General features: G+C 32.0%; 1 protein-coding gene across 1 annotated transcript; it reads left to right on the forward strand.

The window, feature by feature from the left end:
• The first annotated feature begins 10,581 nt into the window (after positions 1 to 10,581).
• LOC111994228 (cellulose synthase-like protein E6) lies at positions 10,582 to 15,986 on the forward strand. Its single transcript, XM_065780502.1, has 8 exons — positions 10,582 to 11,027; positions 11,788 to 12,106; positions 13,318 to 13,458; positions 13,722 to 13,853; positions 14,080 to 14,292; positions 14,390 to 14,614; positions 14,690 to 15,037; positions 15,346 to 15,986. Exons 1-8 carry the CDS (start codon positions 10,744 to 10,746, stop codon positions 15,889 to 15,891), a joined length of 2,208 nt encoding a protein of 735 aa, XP_065636574.1. The 5' UTR covers positions 10,582 to 10,743; the 3' UTR covers positions 15,892 to 15,986.
• The last annotated feature ends 1,072 nt before the right edge of the window (positions 15,987 to 17,058 follow it).

The following is a 17,058-nucleotide window of genomic DNA, read 5'->3' on the forward strand; positions in this document are numbered from 1 at the left end:
TATTTATTATTTTAATGATTTCCGTTCACATCAATTTTTCTCTCTCTTCTCCGATGCACAACTAACCCTCCCTCGTCATGTTTTTTCTTCCTCTGCTACACACACTACCACAAACACAAAATCAAAAATCAACTACAAACATCAAAAAACAACCACAAAATCAACAACAAAATCAACCACTAGAACAAAATCGTTGGATCGGTGATCGGTGATTGTGGATCGTGGATTGGAGAGGCGATTTGGATCGGTGATGTGGATCAGTGTTGATGGAGATCGGAGATCGGTGTTGACGGAGATCAGTGTTGATGGAGATCGGTTTTAATGGAGATAGTGATGGGTTGACGGAGATCGGTGATGGTGCTTCTGGGTTGACGGAGATTGGTGTTGTGTTGATGGAGATTGGTGATGGTGCTTCTGGGTTGACGGAGATCGGTGGATTGGAGAGGTGTTGTGGTGCTTGTGATGGCTGTGGTGTTGATGGAGTTCTTGCTCTGGTGCTTATGGGTTTTGACCGTGAGAGAAAGAAGAAGAAAGAAGAGGAAGAAAAGAAAGAGGAAACGGCAGAGATAAAGGAAAAAAGAAAGAAAGAAGAAAGAAAATGAGGTATTGGAAAAAGAAAATGAGGTATTGGAAAAAGAAACGGGTAGGTAAAATAATATCAAAAAAAGAATATAAAAATATTATTTATATAAAATATAGTTTATAATAGATGAACTGATGTGGATGTTTTGTAAAAATAGATGTGTAAAATAAAAAAAGTAGCTTTTTTTTGTATAAAATAAATGATATGTTTACATGAATTGGTATGGATGCTCTGAGGGTGTGGTAGGGTTTGAATGTGAGTTTTGTAATTTTCATGAAAACAAATAAATAAAGAAAGAAAATTTTCATTTAAGAATGGCTGAAATTTCCTGTCAATTAAACCTAAAGATAATATTTGCTTGCAGATCTAGCCATGCTCTAAATTTTACTATATATATATATATATAAAATCCTGTAGTACAACAAATTTCAACTTGGTTTGAGTATGTTACTTAATTACAACCTTGTAGTGATTCCCAAATGTTTCTAGCAATTGGTTGAACAATATTTGCATCACAAACATTAAAGTAGTGTCTTGAAGTCATGATTTTAGTTAAAAAAGTTTTGAATTGAAATCATGACTTCAAAGCATTACTACAATTTAAAAGTTGAATTGCATATAATAGAATAATGTGTGATAAATATTGCCCAACATCGAAACTCGAGTTGCTAAAAGTAATGATGCCTAAATAAATAGACTACAATTATTATACTAATTTCTAAATTTTCAACCCCAAATTGACCCAAATTGAGATCTAGGGTATTGCACCTAATGCAATTCTTCTCAATGGTTGAGACTGAGAGTTGAAAAAAGCAACTTTCAATATCAACTATTGATGAAAAAAAGTTAAGAAAAAAGCTAAGAGAAGTAAAAAGTGAAAGTTAAAAAAGTGAAAGATAAAAAAAATTTGTAAGAGGAAAGGAAGGAATTGCACCGATCTATCCTGAATTAAGGAGTGCATCACTACCCCTAGATTCTTGATAACAATTAATGGAACTTTGGTGGATTATTTCAGTGGAGGGAAGGATTGAGACAGGGGGACCCATTGTCTCCCTGCCTCTTTGTTATTGCCATGGAAGCCTTATAAGCTGCTCAAATCCAAAGTTCTCTCATCTGGTCTGTTCATATTTGTTATTATCATCATGCTTATAAGATATCAAACCATGCTTTGACATATATTTCAAATACTTAAAATTTTAAACGTCCTAATCTACCATGCCATAAAATGAAAAGAATCAACAACATAAACAAATTTGCAACATCTTTATAAATAGACAAAATTGAGAGTTTAAATGTCATAATCTAGTGTGCCATAAAATGAAAAGAATCAACAACATAAACAGATTTGGTTTGCAACATCTTTATTAATAGACAAAATTGCAAAATGTTTGGAGTAATTTTGATTTTACTCTCTAAAGTTTCAAATTTGTAAGATAATATTTGCTTGCAGATCTAGCCATGCTCTAAATTTTACTATATATATATATATATAAAATCCTGTAGTACAACAAATTTCAACTTGGTTTGAGTATGTTACTTAATTACAACCTTGTAGTGATTCCCAAATGTTTCTAGCAATTGGTTGAACAATATTTGCATCACAAACATTAAAGTAGTGTCTTGAAGTCATGATTTTAGTTAAAAAAGTTTTGAATTGAAATCATGACTTCAAAGCATTACTACAATTTAAAAGTTGAATTGCATATAATAGAATAATGTGTGATAAATATTGCCCAACATCGAAACTCGAGTTGCTAAAAGTAATGATGCCTAAATAAATAGACTACAATTATTATACTAATTTCTAAATTTTCAACCCCAAATTGACCCAAATTGAGATCTAGGGTATTGCACCTAATGCAATTCTTCTCAATGGTTGAGACTGAGAGTTGAAAAAAGCAACTTTCAATATCAACTATTGATGAAAAAAAGTTAAGAAAAAAGCTAAGAGAAGTAAAAAGTGAAAGTTAAAAAAGTGAAAGATAAAAAAAATTTGTAAGAGGAAAGGAAGGAATTGCACCGATCTATCCTGAATTAAGGAGTGCATCACTACCCCTAGATTCTTGATAACAATTAATGGAACTTTGGTGGATTATTTCAGTGGAGGGAAGGATTGAGACAGGGGGACCCATTGTCTCCCTGCCTCTTTGTTATTGCCATGGAAGCCTTATAAGCTGCTCAAATCCAAAGTTCTCTCATCTGGTCTGTTCATATTTGTTATTATCATCATGCTTATAAGATATCAAACCATGCTTTGACATATATTTCAAATACTTAAAATTTTAAACGTCCTAATCTACCATGCCATAAAATGAAAAGAATCAACAACATAAACAAATTTGCAACATCTTTATAAATAGACAAAATTGAGAGTTTAAATGTCATAATCTAGTGTGCCATAAAATGAAAAGAATCAACAACATAAACAGATTTGGTTTGCAACATCTTTATTAATAGACAAAATTGCAAAATGTTTGGAGTAATTTTGATTTTACTCTCTAAAGTTTCAAATTTGATTTGCACCCCTAACATTACCTATTGATTTGAAAAAGACACTTCTATCTATAATTGTTAATGAGTTGTCTGTTAAGTGCTAACTAAGCTTAAAACAATGTAATATTTTACTTTAAACAATATATACTTTGTTGAATGTATGTATGAAGCTTTTTATCAAGCAAGAGGAATCACAAAACTTTCTGCCATATGCTGTGAGTTGATTTGGATGGCACGTAAGAAGCTTAATTATCAGAGGCTCTCACCCATTAGATCCAAGGATGCTTGCCAAAAAAAAAAATCAACTTTTCAATTTTTCATACAACACCAAGCTAAGATTGCATGAAGGCTGGTATCCAATCAGCTGCTCTTGGGCGATTACTCATTGGTCCATTGTTTCTATCCTAGCTAACATTTGTGTGGCTCTTAGTTTTTAGGATATCGATCATGTTGTAAAGGATTTTAATACTTTGGCCCATAACTTGGCTAGGTGGGCTTCCTATGGCCCTTTTGAGGGAAGGATCGCTATCTCCTTGGTGCTCTCATTTCGTATAATTGCACGAGTTCAGGTCCCATCTTCATTGTGTGGGTGTATCTATTTTTTTTAATTTATTTTAATAATGTTATTGAGAGAGAGCGTGCTACATCAATAATGGCCATACATACACTTGGGTAGGTGGGCCTCCAATGGCCCTTTTGAGGGAAGGATAGCCATCTCCTTGGACCTTGGTGCGTTTGGGCGAGGGAGATTGATGTGATCTCTTCCTTGTCTGGGTGTACCTGATTCCTTTAATTTACTTCAACAACGTTATTTAACGAGAGAGAGAGAGAAGAAACAAGTAGAATGCTACATCAACAATGGCCATACACTTATATAATACATAAAATTAAGTGTCATATAGTGTTATTGTCAAGGAGAACTATATATTATCCTCGTCAACCACATTCTGGAACCAAAAAGAGTCAATTTTATATTGGCTTATATAGTCAATATTTATCATATGACTTGTGTTAACGGGTACTGTAAAGTGCTCGTTAACAATGGTTTTTTTTTTTGGCAACTTTTTGTCTTTTTTACAGTTTTATATCATTTATAAGCTGTGGGGCCAGTTTCATAGAGAGATAAAAAATATTAAAATAAACTGTAAAACTAGTTTTATGTTTTTTTCTTTTATTTATTCAATTTTTTTTATTAAGTGGAACCCACATTACTCCAACTTTAACAAGCCCCTCACAGTGGTCGTTAACATTTCCCTTATCATATTAACATGGGTGCATAAACAAGGCTGAAAGGTAGTGCTCTAAAATGTAGGGTGTACCATATTGTTTTGACCATATATATAGAGATAAATTTTATATTTTGGTTGGTAAGTACATATTGGGTTTTAATTGAAACAACAATTGTGCTCATCAAAAAAAAAAATACAACAATTGGGGTTTAAATGTACAAAGAATTACCTTTTTTTTTAAAATTTTTTTTTTATATAGACAAAATATGTGTTATACCAGTAATAATAGTGTATATGTGTATTACAAATAGTACATTCGACCTCATGCCCATTGGACTTATATTCTCACAGTTTCTCTCTTTTGGAATTTTTCTCTCATTTGAGATTTTGTTTTTCTCTATAATTTTCTCTCATTTTTGTTTTTTGCTGGCTTTATTATTTTGAATCTTTGAATGTCGGGCAAACAAAACGTTTTGTCCGCTACTCCTTTTTTATTTTTTTTATAAACATTTTAGAAGTTTGAGGGTTGAGCGGCCTGTCAACCACTCACACTACCTTTTTTTTTTTTTTTTTTTTTTAATCACTTTTTGAATGTTTTAATTTTATTATTGGCCAAGTAGGCTGGACATGGGCCTAAACACGGTTGGCATATGGGTTTGTATTTTATTTATTTTTATAAAGGGTAGTTTTTTTGGGTCTTGATTAAATATTTTAATTTATAAATACACACACATATATATATATATATATATAAAAGTTTATATATAGTGATATTCTTAAAATGATATATTACCATTGATACCTGGTATTGAAATACTTCATTCCTCTAATAAAACCAAAATAATATCTAATTAGTATTGACTACTTTTTTATTCTAACTACTTTTTCTGGACTCTCTCACAAAAAAAAAAAAAAAAAAAAAACTACTTTTTATTGAACCTCATATGGTGCACCGTTTGTACAATGAGATTGACCAATATCATAATACAGATAATAATAAGTTTTTGTAACAAAGTTATAAAACTATTCTTCTGAGAGAAAACATAGATCTTTAACTTTTTTTTGCCACAATTATGTCACAACTTTAATATAATAGAATATGAGTAGTGAAAAAAAAATTATAGATTCATATGAAAATAATAAGTAATTCACTTATAATCTACCACATTAAAGTTGTAACAAAAAATAGTTGTGGTATTAGAACTACGTACTTATATTGATACAATGTGAGGATAACATGTAATTCCCGCCAATAAAAGAGAAAAGCTATTTCTTATCAAATTATTAATGTGTAAAAGAGTTCATACAAATATAATTATCGAATCAAGCTGACTTTGTAGTCCCAGCAAATAAGAACAAAAAATGTAGGAAAAAAGTGCTGACATCATTTGAATAGGACAACCAATCAACAAATGCAGATGTCCTCAACGTTAATTCTCAAAAAAATAAAAATAAAAGTCTCCAACGTTAGACAACCAGTTAACGTTAACGTTATTAAAAGAATAAAATATAAAAAAGGGTGCTAGCCAGCTGTTTTGCAATTGGGATTTAGGACAAAGAGAACCTTTTAGGGTTCTCACTCTTGTGAACAAAAGCCACAAGTCTTACTCCTTAGTGCCGACAAAATTTAAGTGCATAGTGTGACCACAAACAAAGGTTGCTATGAGTGATTTTTTAGTGAGATCAAGTGAAAAGTTCTAGTATAAAGAGACAAATCTTGTTCACATAACTATGGAAAAACCCAATTTTCAAAGTAATGGAGGTATAATTTATTTTGTCTTGTTGTGTTTTGTTTCATTTTTTTAAGAATGTATTATGATTTGTTGTGATATGTTTGCTCCTAAATAAAATATATAGAAATGTAATGAGGTATGAATTTAATGCTTTTTTTTGGTGAAAAATTTAATGCTTTGTTGTGATATGTTTGCTCCCAAATAAAACATATAAAAATGTATTGAGGTATAAATTTAATGCATTTTTTTGGTGAAAAATTTAATGCTTTGTTGTGATATGTTTGTTCTCAAATAAAATATATAAACGTGTATTGAGGTATGAATTTAGAGATTAAATTCTATAAGGACATGGTGTAAAACCCATGTTTTACCCTTCCAATCCCAACATGCCATATCATCTTATCACATATTTAAAAATAAACGCACTCACACTCAATCAATTCTAATACCCATATATAAATCCAACCAAATTGGGAATCTATTGAGATGTTATTAGGTGTGGTAGGATGTATTGAATTTTAATAAATTTTAAGTAAAATGCTGATATGGCAATCACTTGTTGGATGATGTAAAACATAGGTTTTACACCCCATCCTTATAGAATTTACTCTCATGAATTTATTGCTTTGTTGTGATAAGTTTGCTCCCAAATAAATTATATAAAGGTGTTTGCTCCCAAATAAAATATGTGTAGTGATATATATATATATATATTTGTTATTATATTCTAAATTTACGAGTGTGTATATATATATATATATAATATGATAGGAATAAATAATATATTCATCTTTATATCGGTAACTATGTCTAATTTCTAATTATATTTGTGCCTAGAAGTAGGGAAGCTTTGTAATAAAGCATACCATAGGCCTTTAAGAACACATAAAAAATTGCACACATAAGATAATTATTGTATTGTAAATTCCTTAATATTTTATTTCTAACATTTATATTTTTCATAAAAATTATTGTAGTTATTTGCAATTCAAGTGATATTGAAGGAATTGAAGATTGTTTGATTGTTGAACAACTAGAAAATAGTGATGACAATTTGTTGGATAAGGTGGCATATACTGAAGTTGAAGCATACAATTTATACAATAATTATGCATTACAAACAAGTTTTAGTATACGGAAAGGAAAGCCTAGATATTTTAATGGGACAAAGAACATAAGGCAACGTGAATTTCTATGTTCTAAGGAGGGTTTTAAAATAGATGAAGATCCTTGTGAAGAGAAAAATTGGAAGAAACTAGAGACTAGAACTAGCTGTAAAGCATTTATTCGTTTCACATTTGAAAATGATGTGTGGAGGGTTACTGCATTTAATCAAGAGCATAATCATGAACTTGCACTACCATCAGAGAGACATTTGTTAAGATCAGGTCGTCGTATTTCAAAACTTAAGGCAAGTTTAATTGATTCGATGGTGAATGCTGGTATAAGTACAAAGAATACTTATTTGTATTTAACAGAAGAAGTTGGAGGGAGTAAGAATGTAGGCTTCACTGAAAAAGATTGTTATAATCATGTGAACACAAAAAAGATGTCAACGATTAGTGCTGGAGATGCTCAAAGCCTATTGAATCATTTTAAGAAAAGGCAGATAGATGATCCCATGTTTTTTTACATGGTTTAAGTAGATCAAGAAAATCGCATGACGAATTTTTTTTGGAGAGATGGGAGATCAAGGGTTGATTATGATTGTTTTGGAAATGTTGTGTATTTGACACTACTTACTGCACCAATAGATATAATTTGATTTGTGCTCCATTTCTAGGTGTTAATCACCATTGGCAGAATGTAATATTTGGATGTGCATTTCTTTTGGATGAAACTACTGCTTCTTTCAAATGGTTGTTCAAGTCATTCTTAGACCCAATGGGGAATCGATCTCCAATAACAATTTTTACTGACCAAGATCAAGTCATGTCAAATGCTATTGAGGAAGTGTTTTCGAACACACATCATTGACTATGTTTGTGGCATATTTCAAAAAATGCACCTTCCTACTTTGGAGAGTTAAATTCTAATTCGGAGTTTCAGTCCTTGTGGAACAAGTGTAAAAAATATTGTGATTCAGAATTGGAATTTCAAAACACATGGGATAAAATGATGCATAAGTTTAATCTTGAAGATCATCACTGGCTTAAAATGATGTACAAAAATATTGTGTACGGAAAGATAGACTTAAAGGCCAATTTGAGAAGCGCAAGGAAAAATCGTCTAAGGATGCATACTCTTCACGTAAGAAATTTTTTTTTTTTTTATACTAAATATATGCCATATTTTTATTTTTAATAAACCTTCTTATTTACAATTATTATTATGTTTGATTTTTTTTTTTGAGAAATGCTATGTCTACAATATTTTTACAACAATTTTACAACAAATCCTAAGTGGTAGGTTGTTACTGGTTATTATTGTTGGGGCAAAAAAGTAATCTTACTATTAGTTTCAAATTTGAACCAATAATAACTAACCACCTATGATTTGTTGTAAAAATGTTGTAAAATTGTTGTAGACATAGCATCTTTTTTTTTTTTTTTTTAATGTGCAATTTTATAGGAAAAGCGAAAAAAAAAAGTTTTCAAAGAAAATTCAAATGTGTCGTTCGGTGGCTCATACAATCCAACAATATACCAACCACCAAATCCCTACTCTCATTTAGGATTTACAAGTGATAATGCACAAGATCAATCTTACATGTCATGGACAAATCATTCTCAGGTATTAAGCATCCTTTAGTTTACAAATTTAGAATATTTATAATGTGTAATCATAATTTTGGTAATTGATGTAATATCTAAATATGAATTTTGTCTCTATATAGGAAATGGGTTGTGTAAATGTTCCATTTACAACTATGTTGCAAGGTACCAATGTTATAATGCAACTTAGTCATGTAAATTGACACAATTGATTATTTATTTGAAATAAAATAAAATATCCATCATTTATGTATTAACATGTGTACAAAGCTTTTTTTTTTTTTTTTGAAATAATGTTTTCTTATATTTTGATCTTTATAGAATCCAACGACTTATATTCCCTCACAAATAAACTCATTGATGTATAATTCCAAGCAATCAAATTCCACACATATGCAAGAGGTAGATTTGAAAATTCTTGTCGTGTGTTTGTATTATCAATTTTATTACTTATTTCTTGTTCCTAAGGATGACTTTCTTTGTACAATGAATTTTTTTTTTTTTTTAAACAAAAGATGGTCAACAATGTAGAACAACAAGGTTGGAGTAATCCAAGAGTCTCTAGATAAGAGAGTTCCAAAGGTATACTTCATTATTGATTATTTTAATTGGGGTTTGGTTTTTAAGTGTGATTGAATCAATATGCTAATATGATTTTTAGATGTTTCTAGTGGGAAGACCGAAGATGCTATGCAGCCAAGAACTCTAGGAACTTCACAAATCCAGCACAAATTATTGTCTTGGAGCCAAATTATTTTTGAGGAATACATTTGTTCTCTTTGGATTTATTTTGACTTGTTGCCAAGTGAAAGTTATAAATTAACTATAGTTTTAGCGTTAATGGAGATAGGAGTATGGCTTTGGAGCAGAAAACCGTGATTTGTAGTTTGCATTATTTTTCATTGATTGGTAATAAAATTCTCAAAAATTTTAAGTATACAACTTAAAAAGGTCCTGGCAATGGCGCATACTACGCACATATGAGAGGTCTAGTCTCTTGTAAATTACAATTCATCCAATTCAGCATCTAGAATCTTCACAATGTTTGATGGCCTTTATCTCTATTGCAATTCTCACTTGCTGTTTTGGCCTTTATGTGTTCTTAGCTTTTGTAAGCTTCTGTAAATTATTTTGACAGTTTTTACTTTAAAGTTCATGTTGAAATTGGAAACGTATTACCCAGCCATCCACACACACACACATACAATTTTAAGTTAATCCTTTGTTTTTTTTCATATGCAAATATTTGCTGACTTTCATATATTGGTATAATTTTTTTCATCTACCAACTCCACACACACACACACACACAAACAACTTTAACGCAAAAAACGTTATCGCTACATTTGATTGAGGCTCTATTGAGTTTATATGTGCTCAGGTTGCCATTTCAGGGTAAGGCTTCCATGAGTTATTTTCAATTAAACATGGTTGTTTTCCATTTGTGGCTAATTTTCCATGATCCCTATGCTACAACTAAAGCCAACACAGAAGGCCTCTATTATTTCCCAAGCTTTTCCCCTGTTCCCACCTGCTAAAAACAGAGGCTCGAAAACTTTTGAAACTGGTGAAAGAATTGTTGAAAATAGCTGGCTAACGAGAAAGTTAACGGAAGACCAGCGTCTGCATTTGTTGATGAGCTGTCCTATATATGCAAATGATGTCAGCATTTTCTTCCTATATGTTTTGTTCTTATTGGCTGGGACTACAAGATCAGCTTGGTGACCTTGTAGTCCGGGACTAGCTAAGAATAAATATGCCTGTCCTATCGTGCAGAATAATTTGTCCTTACACAAATGGTAGTATATCTATGTACAAAAAAGTCTTATATGCCTTGACGCCTTGTCCCGAGTCACAAGTTAATGGAAGAAGTAACTGTCAGCAATAATTGCTATGGGAATTGCTGTAAATACCAGTAACCACATGAATATTTGATATTGTTGCATCGAGTCTGCAAGATTTTTTAGTGTAAGCACACAGGCGGAGATAATATGGGAAAGGAAGGTGGTGAAGAAGATGCACTTCCATTGTTTGAGACAAAAGAAGCAAGATTTGTAGGTGCATATAAGGTGTTAGCTTTCACAGTCTTTGTGGGAATATGTTTGATATGGGTTTACAGATTGACACACATGCCAAGAGCTGGAGAACAAGGGAGATGGGCTTGGATTGGTATGTTCATGGCTGAGCTATGCTTCGGTTTGTACTGGATACTCACTCAGTCTTGTCGTTTTAAGGTTGTTTACCATTACCCTTTCAAGGAAAGACTCTCATACAGGTTAGATCTCTCTCTCTCTCTCTCTCTCTCTCTTGAATATAGTACGAGGGTTTGGCTGTAAAATTTTAGATATAACAATGACGAAAAATTATTTTATGAAGCATCATGTGGATGCAAACAGTGTATAGAGTTCATCAAATATGAGAGAGGCACTCTATTAGTTGATATCATTATAGGATATGGTGGTAAATATTTGTAGAGACCAACCATACATTTCACTAAATACATCTTGAATATAAAGGTTCTTTTGGATAAAGTATTTGCCGATAAATTTTGTGATTTCAAAATTTGGTTTTGATCAATAGATTATTGCATAAAGAGTGAAAAAATTGTACATTTTTTTCTATTGAAAAAAAAAAAAATTCATGAATGAATAGTTTAAACCTTATTTATATGTATATTGAAAATGCTTAGACGGTAAGAATTAAGATATTAGAGGTTAGAGTTGATGCGGTGGTGTCTTTCATAAAGTTGTGGGTTAGTCAAATATAATGTCTTTCACTGCATGTCTTATTAACGCTGACTTTACAATATGTTATTTTTTGTCCAATAAATGACACAGCAGGAATCGTGTGTTATTGGAAGAGATATTCTTGTTATTAGATCAAAATCCTTTTCTCAAAAAAAAAAAAAAAAAAAAAAAAATAAAAGATCAAAATCCTTACCATATTTCTTAGAACAAATTTTTAACTTTCTTGGATAAAATCTCTTTTCTTTTTTTCTTTTTTTCCTCAAAATACATTTTCTTTGCATGCTACAGATACAAAGACCAGTTACCGAGTGTTGACATTTTCATCTGTACAGCAGACCCTAAGATGGAGCCACCAACGTTGGTGATCAACACCATTTTTTCAGTCATGTCATACAATTATCCACCTGAGAAGTTGAGCATTTATCTTTCTGATGATGGTGCGTCGGAGCTGACATATTATGCTCTCCTAGAGGCCTCTAGTTTCTCTAAGCACTGGATACCCTTTTGCAAAAAATTCAATATCCAACCAAGGTCCCCGAGTGCCTACTTTGCTCAGCAAATTGATGTTCAAGACATCACATATGGCCAAGAATGGTTGGCTATGAAGGCAAGTTTATGATATGTTTAGTTTTGCTCATTTAGTCATATTAGAGTAGAGTGTGTATGGGTTGGGTTTAAAATATTTTTCAACCGAACCCAATCATTAGATTGAGAAATCTCCAATTCAATCCATTAATTTATGGTAGCTATATGAAACAACCCAACACAAGCTGTACGGATTAAGTTGTGGTCAATTTGTTAGGCCTAATAAAAATAATTTGTCCTTCATTCAACTATTTAAACTCATTAACACTGCACACGCTTGGTGCGATGGTCACTCTATAAGTATAAGTGCTTGTGGGGTGTGGGAGATAAGGGCCGGGGTGTAAGTTTCTAGGAGAAAGCTTTACACACGTATACACTTAGATTAGACTAAATGATTGCAATTGACACAATAACTAGGCCTAAAATTGCAACTTCATCAAAATTAAGTCTCAAAATACCAACAATATCAAACTAAGAAATTTTAAACTAAATCTCAGAATTCAAAATAAAGCAAACTAAAAAAAATTTAAATTAATTACATATATTCTTTAAACCGTATATAACATGGATTGAGTCTAGTTATTCGGGATGAAAATTTTGTCAATTCCAACCTGACCCAACCGGAGCTTCAAAAAAGAAAAATTCAGAACCTAACCCAACCCATCAATCCATGTATGACTAAAATACATTTTAATCCCTCTAACTTTAGAGTTTTCATTATTATTTTTGGTCCTTTAAAGTTGCAATTAACCTCTCTAAACTTTCAAATTGCTCCTAATTTTCCCTATTTCAAGTTATGTTAACTATTGACCATTAACTGTCCTAAAAAAACTTATATAAAGAAAATAAACACTAGGAACCAAAGTGATAGAAATTTGAAAGTTCAATAGATTAATTGTAAATTTTAAAACTTTGGGGACCAAAACTAAAAGAACACCAAAGTTAGAGAAACTAAAATGTATTTTAATCAAATTTTATTAACTCAATAATACCCTTAAGCCATTTACCTATTTCAGTTGGTCCATGTTTGATAGAATTTTCCTTTGAGAAAAACTCCTCAAACCACTGCATAAAAAAAATTGGTCATGTAAAACACAAATTGTAATTTAAATTACTACAAAATAGATTGGGGTAAATCCTAATGCATTAATAAATTTCATGATCCCTAAGCTAGAATAACTGATTTTTCGTGATGACAAAATGGACTGATGATATTTTTATGTGCTTTTAAAGAAACTATACAAAGAAATGGAAGATCGCATTGACTCAGTTGTTGAAATGGGCAAGATTCCAAAAGAAACAAGGGATCAACACAAAGGATTTTTAGAATGGAACTCCAAAGTAACAAAACAAGATCACCAGTCAATTGTGCAGGTAATTCTTGTATTCTTGTCTATGATAAAATTTTAATTTCTATTAATTGATACATGAAACAAGGTAAAAAAAGGGGGGAAAATCCCTTGAGGAAGTCATGACTCATGTCTAGGGGTGGGAAAAGGTTTGAGCTATGAGATTAATAGCATTTTGTTACTATCTAAAAAATTTATAATACACTCTTTTACAAAATAATTTTACTTATTATATTTTTCTTTTATTTTTATTCAATATTTGTCCTTTTATTTTACTTTAATTTATAGATTATAATTGATGGAAGAGATAAAAGTGTGATGGATATTGATGGAGGACGATTGCCAACACTGGTATACATGGCACGAGAAAAAAGACCCCAATGGCCTCACAACTTCAAAGCTGGGGCTATGAATGCACTGGTAAGATTTCAACTTTTGTACATGCATATGCAAAATATATATATATATATATATATTCTCTTCAACATATATATGTTTTTGAAGTGAAATGAAAATAAAACATACAGGAGAAGTTTGAATAGTTTGCAAGTATGTGATGTAAGTATTTTGTGACCATCTTTGCTTGATAATACTCTACTAATTTTTTGTTCACTAGTATTTAGAAGACAATATTTCAAATGTGTAGATAAGAGTGTCTTCAGAGATCAGCAATGCCCCCTTCATCCTCAACTTGGACTGTGACATGTATGCAAATGATGCAGACACAATACGTGAGGCACTATGCTTTTTCATGGATGACAAGAGAGGCCATGAGATCTCTTTTGTGCAATATCCACAAAATTATGACAACATCATGACAAATGACATTTATGGGTGTTCTTTTTCGGTTCCTAGTAATGTGGGTAATCTATGACTATGCTTTTGTTTTCAAGAAGAGAAATCTATATAAATTATTTGGTGGACTAACATGCTATAATTCTTGGTTATATATGAAGATTGAGTTTGCTGGTCTAGATGGATATGGTGCAGCCCCCTATTGTGGCACCGGATGTTTCCATCGAAGAGAGAGTCTTTGTGGAAAGGCGCATTCAAAGGATTACAAAGGAGAATGGAACATAAAAGCCAAAAAGAATGCAGATAAAACTATTGATGAATTGGAAAAGGAATCAAAAGTTCTTACTAATTGTATCTATGAGAAGGACACTCAATGGGGGAACAAGGTCTCTCTCTCTCTCTCTCTCTCTCTCTCTTGTGTGTGGACTTTTAACCTTAAAAATGGTAATTACAAAATGCAGATGGGTCTAATTTATGGGTGCACGTCCGAAGATGTTGTAACTGGTTTGGCTATCCAATGTAGGGGTTGGAAATCAATTCATCATAATCCAAATAGAAAAGCCTTCTTGGGTGTTGCTCCAACTACCTTAGATGCTGCTCTTGTTCAACACAAGAGGTGGTCTGAAGGCATGTTTCAGATATTTTTCTCCAAGTATTGCCCTTTTATATATGGGCTTGGCAAGATAAAATTGGGTGCCCAGATGGCATATTCAATTTACCTTTTGTTTGCTCCAACTTCCATCCCGACGCTCTATTATGTGATTGTTCCTCCTCTTTGCTTGCTCCATGGCATTTCCTTATTCCCTCAGGTTTGTATTTTTATCTTTCTTTTCTTATTAGTAGATTAATGCAGAGTAGACTTCATAAACAAAAAAAATTCTTGCGTATCATGCGCTTAATTTAATGATATATATGTGCTATGCACCTTCAATGGCCCTTAGATTGTTTATTAAAAACAAATTTTTTCGTATTGATAAATTTTCGGTTAGTCTAAAACTAAAACTTGTGAGCAACTACATAGCAATAGATCATGCAGAACGAAGAGTACTTTTGTTGACATTCCCTATTTGACAATATAGAGCTTATTTATACTAATTTCATGGCCGCATCTTTCTAGGTTAAAAGCCTATGGTTCTTGCCCATTGCCTATGTTTTTGTAGCCCGAAATGCTTGTGGCATAGCTGAGGCCTTGAGCTGTGGTGATACTCTCATAGCTTGGTGGAACTCACAACGAATGTGGGTGTTTCGAAGAACTACTTCATACCTTTTTGGGTTCATTGACGTCGTTAGATGGCAATTAGGCCTATCTAAAACAACATTTACCATCACCACTAAGGTGAATACAGAGGATGTGCTGAAGAGGTATGAGCAAGAAGTAATAGAGTTTGGAAGCTCAACTATCGTGTTTACCATTATAGCATCATTGGCACTACTACACCTCTTTAGCTTAATTGGGGGAATCACAAAGATTGTTCTTGAATTGGAGTTCAAGTTGTTAGAACAATTGATCCTACAAGTTATTCTTAACTTGCTACTTGTCATGATCAACATACCAGTTTACCAAGCACTCTTCATCCGCTGTGATAATGGTCGCTTATCATCCTCAATTTTGTTTAAGTCTTTTGTATTAGCTTCACTGGCTTGTTTGATGCCTATAATTTAACATTGTTTACTGTAATGTAGATTGTATCAATATTAGTATCCATGTGGTACGTATTTCCTTCATTAAAAAACAAAAAAGTGGTATTTATCTCTTACTTTAAAATATGGCATTGGATTTGACTAGTAATGTTGAAGGGTAGGGCAGGAGTAATATTCTTTTTTGCTGTTTTGGAAATTTTAAAATGAATATGGCTAATTGTAGAATTTGGAATAAAGATATTTGAGACTAAGCAGATAAACAACTATGCTACTTCTTCTTTAAAAAAAATGGAATAGGACCAAAGAGGACCAAAGTTGATTTAATGGACTGAATAGGACCAACGTGGACTAAAAATAATTGAAGTGGACCGAATAGAACCAAAGTGGATAGGATGGACCAAATAGGACCAATGTGGACCAAATGGGATCGAATTAGACAGAAATAGGACCAAAGTAGATAGAATGGATCGAATAGGACCAAATAGAACCAAAGTGTACATAGTGGACCAAATAGGACCAAATAGAAGTAAGTGCTTTATTTCATATCGTGGGGAAGAGAGTGAAGGAAGAGAGGCTTCAAAGTTGAATGGGAGTGGTGATGGAAGAGAAGCCTTGCTACTTTATGGTCCGTTTGGCATGGATTGAGGGAAGGGAGGGGGAATAGAGGGGAGTAGAATGGAAATTAGCCTAATTTTTTATCAACTCTACTCTACTCTCCCTTTCTCTCATTCCCTCCCCCCTCAATCCAAACATGCTATTAGAGTTGCGGATAACTTTTAAGAGATAGTCACTTGCCTAAGACCGGTCTTCCATTTTTTTTTTTGAGAAAAAAAAATGTTGATGTAGAAAGTTGTGTTTAATCTTTAAACCAAATTTGTATCCTTGGCTAAAAAAAAAAAAGAGATTTAATCATATAATTTCTTGGTATCACAAACATACATACATACATACATATATATATATATATATATTAGATGGGTTCAAGTTACACTTGATGTAACTCTACAAAAATTATACCTTTTTTAGACCATAGATTTCAAAAAGATCTAATGGTTAAAAAACCACATTAGCCAACTAAATTGACCCTCAAAAAAAAAAAAGCCAACTAAATTAATTTGAGAGGATATTATATTATTTCATTTTTTTTACTTTGTTTTTCTCTCCTAAATAATTCCTCCCTAACCTTGCA

This window comes from Quercus suber, unplaced genomic scaffold (genome assembly GCF_002906115.3).
Source record: "Quercus suber isolate HL8 unplaced genomic scaffold, Cork oak 2.0 scaffold_237, whole genome shotgun sequence".
In the NCBI taxonomy this organism is placed as follows: domain Eukaryota; kingdom Viridiplantae; phylum Streptophyta; class Magnoliopsida; order Fagales; family Fagaceae; genus Quercus; species Quercus suber.

Bases quoted from the DNA above. Each gene is read 5' to 3' on its own strand.
- LOC111994228 (XM_065780502.1), top strand. From the start codon at position 10,744: ATGGGAAAGGAAGGTGGTGAAGAAGATGCACTTCCATTGTTTGAGACA. The intron at 13,854-14,079 runs GTAAGATTTCAA...TCAAATGTGTAG, and splicing joins CTGGGGCTATGAATGCACTG to ATAAGAGTGTCTTCAGAGAT. The intron at 15,038-15,345 runs GTTTGTATTTTT...GCATCTTTCTAG, and splicing joins GCATTTCCTTATTCCCTCAG to GTTAAAAGCCTATGGTTCTT.